General features: G+C 40.2%; 1 protein-coding gene across 1 annotated transcript in view; it reads left to right on the forward strand.

The window, feature by feature from the left end:
- Positions 1 to 6: 6 nt before the first annotated feature.
- BMPER (BMP binding endothelial regulator) overlaps positions 7 to 14,429 on the forward strand; it is a 243,543-nt gene continuing 229,120 nt past the window's right edge. Inside the window, exons 1-2 of the mRNA XM_023191705.1 lie at positions 7 to 168; positions 1,238 to 1,323. Coding sequence (XP_023047473.1) covers positions 36 to 168; positions 1,238 to 1,323 — 219 coding nt within the window. The 5' untranslated portion in view covers positions 7 to 35. The remainder of the gene's footprint in view (positions 169 to 1,237; positions 1,324 to 14,429) is intronic.

Below are 14,429 nucleotides of genomic sequence, written 5' to 3' on the forward strand. Positions count from 1 at the left end.
GACCTGCAGTCGCCCGGGATTCCCTCCAGGTGACGATGCTCTGGTTCTCCGGCGTCGGGGCTCTGGCTGAGCGTTACGGCCGGCGCTCGCCTGGGATTACCTGCTGCGTCTTGCTGCTGCTCAATTGCTCGGGGGTCCCCATGTCTCTGGCTTCCTCCTTCTTGACAGGTAGGGGAGGGGGCGGGAGGGACCGGCCCTCCGGGACGCCGGTTTGGTACCTGGGAGAGGTGGCGCTGGCTTGCCCCGGGATGGGAGGGTGGAGAGCGCGCACCTTGGCGCTTGCCCTGAGCTGGTCGATGGGGATGAAGGGAAGCTCCGGGAGGGCTGGGAAGGCTGGGAGTAGGTGAAGAGGTTGCGGGCTGCGAGGCTGTTTCCTTTAATGTAGTAATAATAGACATTCTTCTATTTGAATTTGAGAAATTATTTTATTTTTAATGTTTTCCTCAACTTTTATTTTAATCTTTATCTCTCTCTCTGTAGAACTCAGGAAAAAAAATTTGTGCAGTTTTCTGCACATCTTCCTTTCTCATCTTTGGGGTTCCAATACATCCACTGTGCTAGGAGTGCTTTTTAAAGCACTGGCTCTCAAGACCTTGAATTTAAAGAAACTATCATTTAAAAAGGGCACTAATAGCCAGATATAATAATTATATGTTTTCAGGCAGGTGAAGACCTCAGCTGCTATTCTGAAGGACATACTTTACTGACACCTGGTGCAGAAAAGAAAATATCGAGTCAATTTCTAAGAGAAGGGAAAAGAGGATTGCGTTTCAAAAAGTGATTTAAACCTAAGACAATGCGAGACAGATCTATAGAAAGGCCTGTTCCTTGACACAGTTCTGAGTTTTGGTCAATTTAAAATCTGCCCCAATTTGAGTTTTTTTTCCTTTTTTTTTTTCTTTTTTTGCATATAGGGCTGTGTGCTTAGTTGAAATGTCTTCATAAAGGAGGAGTGTTATTAAAAATCCAGTGAAATACTTGAAATTGCGCTTAAACCATCTGAGAACAGATAATTTCTCTCTACATCATAGTCTTTTTAAAACCTGTTTAAATAAAATTATTGAAAATGGAGTTTGGGGGGAAGAGTTTTGCTTTGGTGAATTTAATAATGTTAACTACATTAGGAATTCTGAAGTTTGGGTAGAGGTTTCAAAAAAGATTGTTGTAAAAATTTTAAATGTTGAAATCATGCTACTAATCTGACTTTAAATGAAACTTTTTTCCCCCTGAATTTCAGGTTCTGTTGCAAAATGTGAAAATGAAGGTGAGATCCTCCAGATTCCATTTATCACTGACAACCCTTGCATAATGTGTGTCTGCTTGGTAAGTGTGGAGATCAGGTAATATGAACTCAGTTGCTCTCTCTGATAAGGTGAATCCATTAAATGTGATAATATAACCAGATCTTACAAATTGTCTTTAGTCATTATAAAATTGCACATAACTGTACATACTTTGTGAGTTGAATCCAGTTAATTTCTGAGTTTTATGGACTTTGGCAATTTCCATTTCATCTAGCTGGAAATTCTTATCTTTGACATTATCCTTATAGAAGTAAATTTCAGATAGGCTTTGTATGATGTCTCAGTGAAAATTGCAGTTTGTATTGTCTGTTTCCAGTAATGATTACTACAACCAAATCCTTGGTACAACAAAACTTTCTGCGTTGGTTCTGTCATCTAAGCTCAGCGGGAAGATGATGAGATAAGATTTAAGTATGAAGGTCAGGAATAAGGTATGCGACAAAGGGAAAGAGGTGACAGTCACAAAAAATGAACATAAGGAAAAGATGTAATTCTGGATTTCTTTCTTGGGTTTCTTTGCCTGTTATACCCTAAACTCTCAAATACTGTCTTTATTTCTTATTTGGAAGCATGAGTCAGAAAGGACAATTCCTTCCTTAATAGAGAATGACACTTGGCTGTCAGCTGCTTAGTTAACACTATCAGTGGTTAGTAGACTCAAAAAATAATTTGTTTCCATTTATTTTAGTTTAGTAGTCAATGATAAGTCTAATAAGTAACCACTTGGGGGAGATTAAGTAATGTGAATAAGAATTTCTGAGATGAAATATAGACCTACAACGTAAACATTTTTGCTTAAGAGTGTTTTACATGCCAATCACTTTTGGCAAAATTTGGTTAGAAACTACACATTATAAAACCCTGTTGGAGATATATTAAGGCAATCAAATGCGAAGCCCCAAAATGATAGAGGACTACTTGTTACTAGATCAGCGTGCTGTGTGGAACTGGAGAAGGAATTCCTTTTGGTTTAGGCAAAAGCCAAGCCATCTGAGGTTATACTACCTAAACTTTTTCATGACAAGAGTTGAGGTCAACATTTTGAGATGATAAATGGGTGAAGGTAAATGGCTGTATCAAATGATTATCAGGTTTGGAAGACTAAGGAAATCAGCAGAAACAAGTAAAAATGCACTGTGTTTGCTGACACAATAAATATTGCTGTCTAATAAAACAGAGCTGAGAGAGGGTGTATTATGATTATGTATTTATGGGTTGCCGTGTTCATTGATGATCCTTTACTAAATAATTTGTTGAAAAGAAGCTTTGAGTTTAAATTTTGACTCAGTTGTAGATTTACAAATGCAGTGTATATGTATGTGTGTTTAATCTTCCTTTTTAAATTTTTCTTACCTTAAAATTTTCGTATGATGTGAGCGAACTATTTTATCTTAATCTATTAAGATTTCAGAGGAAATTACCCTGACCAAGTAATATTTAAATGTACTGAGAGCTTCGTATATAAAATACTGTTTTTCTCTTCAGCAATATTACTACTTATAAAGTTTACGTATGTAGTCTGAGTTTTGTAAACTGTTCCCAAATAACATTATGAGAAATTCTCGCCACAGCATTCCCCCCTTTTCAGTACTCCTACCCCTGCTAAAAATAGTGCCTTTCTCTGAAAGTGGAGACGTAGTGATAAGAAGATAGATGTTAGAGTCCTGCAGTTTTGAAGGTAAACAGTAAATCTGAAAAGATGCATCAGTTGGAATTCAAGTGGGAATGATATTTATTCCAGAAAAGTATCAATTAAATTCAGAAGGGCAGTAGCTTCATTTATGTCTTTAACATTTAAGTAACAGTTGTAGGTATCTGCCTTGGGTGAGCGCTGTCAGAAATCCTTTCTAAATATGTAATATTAGGACTTTGGCTATCAGCTTCACCCATTACAGAGCTCTTTCATTGGCTGAAAGGTTCAGTGATATGTTATCACGATCTTTGCAGGGGTTTAGAATTATGGGGTCCAAGTTGTCATAGTCATTGCTGCTTCCTAAACATTTGTAATGACTTGGTAAAATTGAGTAATAATAGGTGGATGACCACTTCTCTTTTTGTATAACACTCTTGTACATTTCCATGAACCCACTGCAGTTCATGGATTTCAAAGTACTCCAGACAGCCAGGAAGCTACTTGGCATTTTTGTACCTAGGCTGGAAGGTAGACCTATTTAGCAAATTGATAGTGTTAGCAATGGTAAACATTTATGTTTACTATTTTTATTTTATTTTATTTTTACTTGTAGGGCCTCATCTAAGCCTGCATTATTTCATTTAATCTTCACAAAAATCCACTGAGGGCTTTTACCTTTATTTTACAGATGAGAAAACTGAGATGTAGCGGGCTAAGTAACTTGCGAAGGTTGCATTTGAGTAAATAGTGGAGCTGAAACTATCTCAGTTTTGTCTGCCTCTAGAGCACATACCTATAACCATAAGGAACAGCCTATTTGTTGAGTTAAAGACGTGGGAAAGTAAGGAGAAAATAGAAAGAATGTCCAAATTATTTTACCTTTTGGCGTTCCTTGGGATATTTTGTTTTTTTTTTTTGAGTCTTTCAAGAGTTCGGTTAGTTGACATTTGTTAATCGCATTATATGAAAGGAAAATCTCGTTATGATTTCAGTTGACCTGCAGGGAGTGTTAGTGGTGAGCTGGTTTTATGTATGTACATTAAGAGGGTATGTAATAGGTTCAACTGTACTTTGGATAAAGAAAATAGTCATATTTAGTTTGTGTTGGTCCAGCCTTTTGGCAGAAAGGTACCTAAGGCTGAGTATAAGCTCATATCTTATTTCATAACATGTACTAAAAAAAAAAAAAAAAAAAAAAAGAAAGAAAAAGCTAACGTCAACGTATGCTTAAAAAAGATGTAAAATGTTACAGTTGGGAGGAAATAGGTGGCACAAAGTCCCGTATATAATTACGGAGTAAAAGCTTTAAAAACCCCACAAAAATCAACTTGGCCTGATTTAAACTTTTAAGCTGTGAAATGTTTCAAAGGTTGGAGTGAGCTCATTTCTGTGGAGTTTTTGAGGATGACAGTGGGCACAGTGGCCACCGTAAGCACAGCTGAATAATTTTATTCTCATTTATCATCCTCTGCGTAGACCCGAGCATCTTGCCAGAACCAGTCCCAGTCCAAGAATAACTGGTTTGTTAGCTGGTGATGGAATCTCGTTTTAAAGTGTGTGGCCCAAAAAGCTTCAGTTCATCTATTTAAGGGGGTAGGTGAGAAGTTGGATCATGGTCCTAAAATCTAGGGAACTGGGTAAGCAGTTTAGATTAAACTGCATGTGCTTTATTGTTTAGTCAGAAAGCAAAGCATAACTTTACAAAATGGTCTTTTATGGGGCCGAGAAAGGGAGGCCAACACTTATTACTGTTTTTGTATGATATTTTCCCCGCTTTCCTGCTAGAATTATTTTTCCCATAATGTCTGGGAAAACACGTTGGTGCCTGCCCTGGAGTACAGCTGAGAGGGGAGCCAGCCACACCCAGATAAATGAAGCTGAAGCCATTCTCTGATCTTTGGGACATCCCCAGGTCCACCAAGCACACATGAGAAGTGGTGCTTGATCTTCTCAGCCTTTTCCACCTAACTGTAGAATAGGAGGACATGGCGGGAGCCAGTGAGTTGGGCCCAGTACTAGAAACCTGAGAAAACTTTGGAGGCTGGGACTCAGAAAACCCGAAGTCAGAGCTTAGTTTGGCATACATTTTGTTCAGCAAAAAACATTATTCTGAGGTTGAAATTTCCTCTTTTAAATCCAGAGGTGCAATGTAGAAACGGACCCTTTGCTCATAAAAAGCAACGTGAAATTCAATGTTACAAGAATCAGGGCCCCACCTGTCTTGGAGCCAACCAAATAGTGAAGACAGAGAGACCTTGTCTGCTGTCTTCTACCTTTTTAATCACAAAAATCTAATATCGCTCAACAAGGAGCTCCCAGCATGTTAGATTCTCTCGGGTTCCTTATCTCCATAAAATCCTCATGTTCTTCATTGTTCAGATTAGCTGGCTGAAGAATAGATATCTATTATCTAAACAAGTGTTAAGCACATGTTTGAGGATGAGGGAGATAACATTGCATGAGAATTCAATTCATGTGTGTGTGCATGTATGAAACAGAGAGAGAGAAGCCATAAAGTAGACCAGATGTGTTCAGAGAGGTACTGCACTCAGCATATGCACAAATACATAGATTGCCATACTTTTTCCAAGTTGTTTCAGGTCATTTCTAGACTTTGGATGCTCAGTAAGGAAGCAATCAGATTTATTTATTTTTACTCTGTTTAGAAGGTGATGTGACCAATTACCTTTCAACAGAACAATTTTTGGGAAAGGTAACAGTTAATGTATAGGATTGTGTTGGCAAATTCACAAAGACTAGTTCTGAGAGTCATTCTTGTTCATGCTTTATTCAGGCTCAAAGAAGTAGAGCAAATCTCGTGAGATCACACAGTTACTAAGAGACAGAACTGGGATGTGAAGTTAGTTCCTTATTTGCTAAACTAAAGTTTCCTTCTGCTGGAAAAGTTTACTACTTAAAAACTTCTACAGATACCTTCAAGAGCTTCAGAGAGTCTTTTCAACCAGCACAGAGCTAATGTAGGCTCTCTATGGAGGCAGTTATAGTGGTTTTGATCTTGCAACCCAAACCGTCTAGAATTTGGAGAGCCCTTCCAAGGAAGACATGGGTTTTGGCTGGCATCATAACATTTTGGCAAAGAACTTTGGCCCAGATATCAGAGCGTCTTGGGTTCAAATCAAACCGGTGATGAAGTTGAGACAACTACCTCACCTTTCCAAACCTCAGTTTCTTCATCTGGAGAGTGGGATGGATGTCAACATCTAGTTCACAGAGTTGCTGTGTGAATTAAGTGAGATGTAGCACATAAAGTTTGGCCTGGGGCTTGGCATAGAGTAAACCCTCTGGAGTGATTTTTTATTGCTGTTATTGATGATGGCATTATTTTTAAAAATTCTTATTTCCTCACATGGAATAGGATGCAAAGTTTCAAAAGAAAATCATAGAAGGGACGACGGACAAGACGTAGGGATAATGATGGCAAACCTACCCATTGTTATGCATGAACAAGATTTGTCAGAAATGTTTAGTGAGTTTTTCTGTCCCTCCAGGCTTGGACTGGGCTGATCTAGGGTGCTTTCTTATTGGTCCAGTGATCTTTGGGCCCTGGTGTAAGTTTTCCCCTCACTTTCCATTAAACACACACACACATACAAAAAGAAAAAAGAAAAAAAGAAAAAAAAAAGCTTTCCGTGGAAGAGGGGCCTGCTTTCTTGCAGAGTATTTACATCTCTATGCCTGTGGGGTCACCTTCACTTGTACTTTTATTGGCAGAGGGATTGGGTTGGGACTCGGGAGCGCTGTAATTCTGGAAAAACTGCCTAGTGGCCAGGCATCATGGGGATTTTCCTGGCCCACCTTGTGGAAGTCTCTCGACCCCTTTCCAGACCTGAGTATGTCTTTGTTGCCTGCTTACTCACTGCTCCCCTTCCCCATCCCATTTCAAACACTGTTTATTTTGTTTTGAGGCACTGGACTTGACTGTGGGTATCAACAGTAAATTGTGTTTTAAGTGTAGGAAATAATGTTGAGGAAAGAGAGCCCTTCTCCAGATTAGAATGCAAATAGGGGGAGGGCAGTAGAATAGGAGATAATGGGAAAGGTCAGGCAAGGCAAAATGATGGAAAAATAGAACTAGTTAATATGAATTTGTTGAGTAAATAAAGGATATCAGGTTTTCACACCCTCTTCTATGGCCCTTCTATATAAATGATGATATATTGAGTCCTTTGTGCTATAAAAGAATATGAGTAACAAACATCACCTTTCATGGCACTGGGAGGTCAAGTGTGCTTGTTGAACTTAGTTAAGATCAGCAAATGAGCTGGGTGTATATTTTAAGACCTGTTGATTCCCAGTTCTAATTTTATAAAACACTACTCAGGGCACTAGGGATCGCAGGTTATAAATTCAATAATATTATTCTTTCTTCCTTCTTTCCACACTTCATCCCCTCTTCCATTTTATTTTATTATTTTTAGTCCTTTCTGTGTTTGAAGCATTGTTCTGGCTGAGGACCTTTGAGGAGACAAAGACCAACAGGACAGATTCTTGCCCATAGCCTAATGGGGGAGACGAATACATGCATAAATAAGAAACTTTATAGGAGTGACAGAAAAGCACTGTAATAGACTCAAACCCATGTACTAAGGAGGCTGCCAATGAATTCTGGCTAGGATATCTGTGACCATGATGTAGGGGCAGAGATGATCCAGGCAAAGCCTTGTTGGAGGAAAGACACAAAGGGAGTGTGCTTGGGACTGTGGAAATGGCAGAGTCTACTGTGCCCAAAGCTGTGATGGAGCTGGAGTTAGAAAGCTCCATGAGAACCAGCATGGGGAGCACCTTGAATGTAATAATAAGGATATCAGTGTGAAGGGGCTGGAGTTTGAACAACAGACTGCAGGGATATTGTGTGGTCAGGTGAGCGCAAGCAGCCTGGGCAGTGGGAATGGAAAGAAGGTGTTGGGATAAAAAAATGTTGCTCATTCTTTTGAATCTTTGACTACATTCCAGTTCTAGAGTATTTACATGAATACCAAAGGTATTGAAAAAAAAATTATTTCGATAGAAAGACTCCAAACCATGCCCAGCAAGACACAGTTGGTAAAATTCAGCAGCAATTACAGTGGAGTGATTGGTAGCACAGCCACTTTGCTTGTCACTTGGTGCCTCTAGAGTAGGGTGCTGTTACTTGAATAGAGTAGTTCTCTTCCCAGAACTCACTCTCAAAATTCTATTTGGGGCACCAGCTCTCTCCTCTTACAGTGACACCCTGCCTTACACTGTTGGATGATTCATTTGGTAAATTATTCAGTCTGGTAGGTATGTTCATGATAGTATGTATGCTCACTTTTAGCACAATTTTTTGTTGTTGTTCTTTTTTCTGAGACAGAGTCTCACTCAGTCGCCCAGGCTGGAGTGCAGTGGCGCGGTCTTGGCTCACTGTAAGCTCCGCCTCCTGAGTTCATGCCATTCTCCTGCCTCAACCTCCCAGTAGCTGGGACTACAGGCGCCCGCCACCACACCCGGCTAATTTTTTTGTATTTTTCGTAGAGACGGGATTTTACCATGTTAGCCAGGATGGTCTCGATCTCCTGACCCTGTGATCTGCCTGCCTCGGTCTCCCAAAGTGCTGGGATTATAGGCGTGAGCCACCGCACCCAGCCTTTAGCACAATTTTTATACATTAATCAGGATTGGGTGGCTCACCTTTAAAAAGTGCACCAATGTGCCATGACATTGAGAACCACTAGTCTTGCAGAGGTGTTTTGGAGCCTACATTTATAGTACTTGGCAAGAAAATAGATGGCAGAGGTGAAAGATGGGAAAAATTGAAGGGAGTTTTGAGAAATCTAGCCAATGTCATAGACACTGTAGGAAGAGAAGGGGTCCTGTGGGTGGGTGGGTAGTAATCAGTTTAGATGTAATGTGTTGGGCTTGATAGACCTTCAAGATAGAAAAGCCATGTAGGCTCTTAAAAGATCGTGAGTTCAGTATAGAGAAATCAGGACTAGAAGTTAACAATTTGTTACCTGTCTGCATAGAAATAAACTTCAAAACTTTGGGAATTAATATTTGCCTTGAGGAGGGGTCTAAATTGAGATTTTAAAAAAATGGGCCTACAATATTAACTATAAGAAGGGTTATGTCTAACAGAAGGATAGAAAAGGAGAAACATATGAAAGAGATGGAAAACTTATAGAGGCAAAAGGAGAACCAGGAAGGCACAGGCCAAGGCAGAAGACGTTTGAAGAAGACAAAGACTATTGGCATTTAACATTGCAAAGAACTGGAAGATTCTAGGAGAATATCAAAGAAGGAACTTTCTCATCTTCTTGGACTATTTGAAACAATGAACAATGGTCCCTTCCCCCCAGACCCTGCATATTTGCACATAGGATTGAATTGATCATAGATGAGATTCAGTGCAATCCCAGTTGGCAGGAATCCAAAACTAAGATTGCTATAGGGATTTTGAAAATTTAATGCAAAAATCACAAATTTGCCAAACTTTGACTTTAAAAGATCTTAACAAAAGTGAATAAATACCACATGAAATTTTAAAAGGTACCCAAACAAAACTAATTTCACGGATAACAGTAATACACTTTTTGCAAACATCATTGGAATGTTTCTATAGTTAAATGTAAAATGGACCAGGCCACATTGAGGGATTTTTTTATTAGGAATAAAAGCAACAATATAAAAGAGTCTGACTAATATAAAAACTTACTATTATAAACCTTTAAGTTTGCTCTATTAAACTGTTAATGATGCTTTAAAAATATTATGATATAATTTAATGTCTTAAATTCTAGGTCTTCAGGTAAGATATTTTCTTTTCTCATGAAATGTTTAAAGCCCATTTTGTCGTGAAGTACAGCTGTGGTGTGGGGGGCCGTTGTGTCTCAATGTATGGGTTTGAGTCTCACCTGGGTTTCCTGGTAGCTGTGCACCACTGAGCAGACACCTTACCCTCTCTGAGCCTTCATTGTGAAGTCTGGGACAAGTCCCAGTGGTATGTGCCCTTCAGCAGACTTAAGTGGTTGGCTGTGGGCATTAACTGGGGTGACGGGAATGGGTTAAAGGCCAAGATGCGTGTGAAAGCTGTTTGTAAACAGTGTAAATGAAACTGTTATTAAGGGCCAGAACTTGAATAGAAGAAAGTGAAGTGTATGCCATAAACCACTTTTCAGCACCTAATTCAGTGAATATACTCTTTGGGAATGATAGCTTAGTGGTTCTCATTTCTGCCCTTTAATAGTTGTATGGCTTTACGTAAATTGCCTAACATTTCTATATCTCAGCCTCTCTATCTTCATCATGAGGCTCTTGTCAGAATTGTAAGTTACAACACGAAAAATTCTCAAAACATGGTCTGGGCCGTGGTCAACACTTTAGAAATGATAGCTGCTTCCACCATTGAAGTATCATGGAATGACTGCCTTTGCTATACTTTAAATTAAATGGACTGTATTTATGGCAATTTATTGTCAACACCTATGAAATGTGTTTATTCTGAATTTTTCTCAGGGTACACAATGGAAGGTCAGAAGAGGCTACTGCTGCTTCTCTGTTAAAGATGGAAAACCCTGTCAGTGTTTGGGGCTTAGGAAGATGGGTTGCTCCTCTATTTTTTCTTTTCAAAGCTTCACCTGCTTAACTCCTGCCAATTTACAAACAACGAATCACAGTGTTGTCTTCTCAGTGAGTCCCAGTTGTCCTCTGCAGTCCTTGCCATTAAATCAGGAAGTGACAGGTAGGAGGCAAAATTGTTAAACTAGTGACCAGCGGGCCTGCTGAGCCTGAAGCTTCTTAGTCCTCTCCGTTTTAAAGAGTGTGATGTGGCCAGCTTCCTGCTTTCCAGCCAACCACAGGCACTAGTGCATACCTGTGGGATCAGGCCTCCTTCTAGAAAGCGCAAGCCCAGATGAACTGGTGTGACTGGATTTGGACATGTGGGCCCTGCACATTCATACAGCCTTCTGTGCTTGGGACTAGAAGTCCTGCCAACTCCTCTAAGAGCCTGCTGCTGCTTCTCGGTAATAGCATGTTCTGCCTTGTAGTGTAGTGAGTTGGGCAAATTCACTTCTTAAGGGATGGTGTCTTAAAGTGTAAGAACCTCGTCACGGTTGTCTCCGTCAGCTCCATAGCTTCAGCAAGAGGTCCACAACCTTGGGACTTGAGTGGGAGTTCGACTGGAGTTTCCTGTTTATAGTTGGGGTTGTTAACACTTGGGATAGCTGCCCCCAGAATGGAACTCCAAGTTCCAAAACATGATTCTCCTAGAAAGTTTATCACAGAAGGTCAACCTCCTCTATAAAAGACATCCTAAATAATCATTACATAAACACTGTCTGTTTTTTGAAGGGAATGTAATCGCATTTGAAAATATAAGATCATATTGATATTTACATCTGCTTTTATTTGTGATAAAAGGAACATTCCCTTTTATAGAAATAGATCGTTGTTAAAAGCAGAAATGCCCCCTGACAAGGCAGGAGGTATAGACAAGGGAGGTTCTGGGACGATCTGGCTTCCACTTTCAAAAAGTCACAATGAAAAATGTCTCCTGATCCCTGGAGCTGGCATTCTCCAGTCATTTCCAGCCCCTTTCAGTGAGGCTAACTCTGAAATCTTGACACAAGCCTTCATGTTTATATTAGGTTTTGGATGTTAGCTCCCTTGGTTTCTGGGAGCTGACTCTGTTGAAAATTATGTTTTTCTTTTAAGGACAAAGGCCTTATTGTATGTACATGTCGTGTAGTGTAATGAGCTTTCTTTCTTTCTTTTTTTTTTTAATGTTAGGTAATGGGTGGTACTAACCTACGTCTGCCAAATGAACAGTTCAAAGATCTGTAAACTGACGGGCAATTTTAAGGTTTCGCGCAGGTAACTCAGCAAGAGAAAATGAGAGGGCGGGATGGGTGGCATCTTCACTGACCACAGCATGTCCCCCAAATGCCCTGCTTCAAGGGAATAGACATAACAGGACTCTGAGCGAGGATCTGCAGATAAGTGATGGTACCCAGAGTCACTTCAAAGAGAAGGACGGAATACAAATAATGAAGATAATGATCATCTCGTTTTAACTTATAAAAACACGTCTTTCCAAAACAACTCTTGTATTCTTGGTCACATATATAGTATTTGACCAGACAGTTTTTCATGGTTGCTAATGCTGTCAGCATAGGCCAAGCACTTTAGTTGTAGATGCTGTGTGATCAGCTGGCCACTCTGGTGGCACTGCTGGCCTCTTTGACTGTGGGTGACCTCAGGAAGGTTATTTCTAGTAGGGACAGCTTGGCCCATGGAAAGGAGGTATGAAAACCCGAAGCTGCTCTTCCATTTCTTTGGGCCTCTGTAAGAGACATTTTTAGCATCTTTTATTTTATTTTATTTATTTATTTATTTATTTATTTATTTATTTATTTATTTATTTATTTTTATAGAGACAGGGTCTCACTATCACCAGGGCTGGTCTCAAACTCCCAGCCTCAAGCGATCCTCTTGCCTTGGCCTCCCAAAGTGCTGGGATTACATGAGTGAGCCACCACACCTGGCTAGCATCTTATCTTAATTTATTCCCCCTTTCTCCTTTTAAAAACCTATTTTCTGAGGTTCCTCTTTGAGGCATGTCTATGGACTGCAGCAATAACATTAATGAATGACATTTTCATTCTTCACCATGTTGATTGCTCCAGGTCTTATTAAAAGATACGGGGGGATTCATTTTCCATTATTTTCTAATTGAACAGAGCCATTTGTGCCAAGATACTAAAATTGCACCCACTTTTCTCAGAGGGCAGAGGCTGCTCTGCATCAGTGGCCTGTGGGGTTTGCAGCTTCTGCCTCCAGTAAAGCCTGCCTCATTCTGTTGCTTTACTGCCCAGAAATTCATGAATTCCAGAGACACCCACAGCCTGCTGTGTCTCTCCAGCTTTGTGGATTTATGGTGTAAAAGCAGTAGCATCAAGACATTCACATAGCCGTGTTTTTTTTGGTCTCGGGAGAACACTATTTTCCTGAATGAGAGAACATGGAAGGTGAAGCAGATATTCTCCCACTTGGGAGCCACTATGCCAAAACAGTTAAGGTCTTGCCATGGGTTTGTGTTTATGCCCCTTGAGGGGAATGGGGCCCATTAGGCTTGAGTTGTGGTAATTTCCTGTTTTCAAGCACATGTGAAACAATGATTCTGATGCTCAGTGGGACCTACCAGAGGTCAGCTAGCTGCAGCTCCATTAGCACATAGATGAGTACTAGGATGAAATTCCTTGTCTCTTAGAGGTGACTCAAATCAGAAGTTGTGGAAGATCTGGCTGTCAGGGAAGAGGGCAGGAATCTACCCTTTTTGTGCATCTCATTAGTCTGGGGTGGCTTCTGTTGGAGGAACCAGCCCTTTTCTCTCCCTGCTGGGATGTGCTGGAAATGCATGTACCAGATGGTGTTGCTTCCTTTTCATCCATGGGTGCATGTGTGTGTAGGGGAATTGTTAAAAACTGTGATTTTTTTTTCTGTTTCATGTAAACCATATACTGACCAAGGGCAAAAAAAATTTTTCTTAAATTACTTTGCATGCTAAAGGGTCATGTTATAGAAATCTGGAGTCCCCAGATTTTGGAGTTATGAAATTTTTGATAGTTGTCTGATGTTGACCTGTAGGAGCAGCAGTTTTATGTGGTTCAACCTAATGTATGCTTTGAGGACATTCAGACTTTTGCAAGAGAGATATTTATCCTCCAGGTTATTGCAAGGGATACATTATCCTCCAGGTTATTGCAATGTACCTGAATGAGGGGATATTTAAATTCAGTGAATTTGCACTGGGTTCATAAACTAAAGCCAAAATGTAGCAGCATAGTAAAACGCCTCTCAATCTGTGAACCTCCAACTCTGAATTAATGGGGTCTTCTGTATATCCTCAAGACCCCTCTGAGGGTGGTGGGACAGTGGGGGAGGGAGGGGAGAAGCAGCGCCCAGCTTAGGTGGGGAGCACATGGTAGGGGCTCCGCAGGAAATGTGGGAATGGCATTGCAGGACTGGAGTACGCAAATGATTGATTGATGGTCATTAAACTCAGCACACATTTATTGAGCAGTTATGTTAATAATATCCCGAGGCACTGCAAGACAGGAGCAACGCTTCTTACATGAACAGAAGGGGATTAAATTATGGTTGAGATAGTTTTGAAGTTAGATGTCTTTTATTGCTTTAAAGTTCTTTGAAAATTGATTAACTTATGCAAGCCAGAGATATTAACTCTTGTTTGAAATATTCGATTAGTCAGAGCAACCTGTTAGTCCTTGACTGTGCTAGATTTTATAGGGTTATGTATCTGTGTACACACACACACAAACACACACACGCATATATATATATATGTGTGTGTGTGAATTAATGTGTGATGAAACTGATACTTGTATATATGTGCTGGGGGCCCATAGAATGGAGCCTGAACACTAGTGACAAGGGGCATGCAATTCTGTTGCCCGATGTGTTCCCTTCCCTGGGCCTCTGCCCCTTCCTCC

The sequence above is a fragment of the Piliocolobus tephrosceles genome, chromosome 8, assembly GCF_002776525.5.
Source record: "Piliocolobus tephrosceles isolate RC106 chromosome 8, ASM277652v3, whole genome shotgun sequence".
Taxonomy (NCBI): domain Eukaryota; kingdom Metazoa; phylum Chordata; class Mammalia; order Primates; family Cercopithecidae; genus Piliocolobus; species Piliocolobus tephrosceles.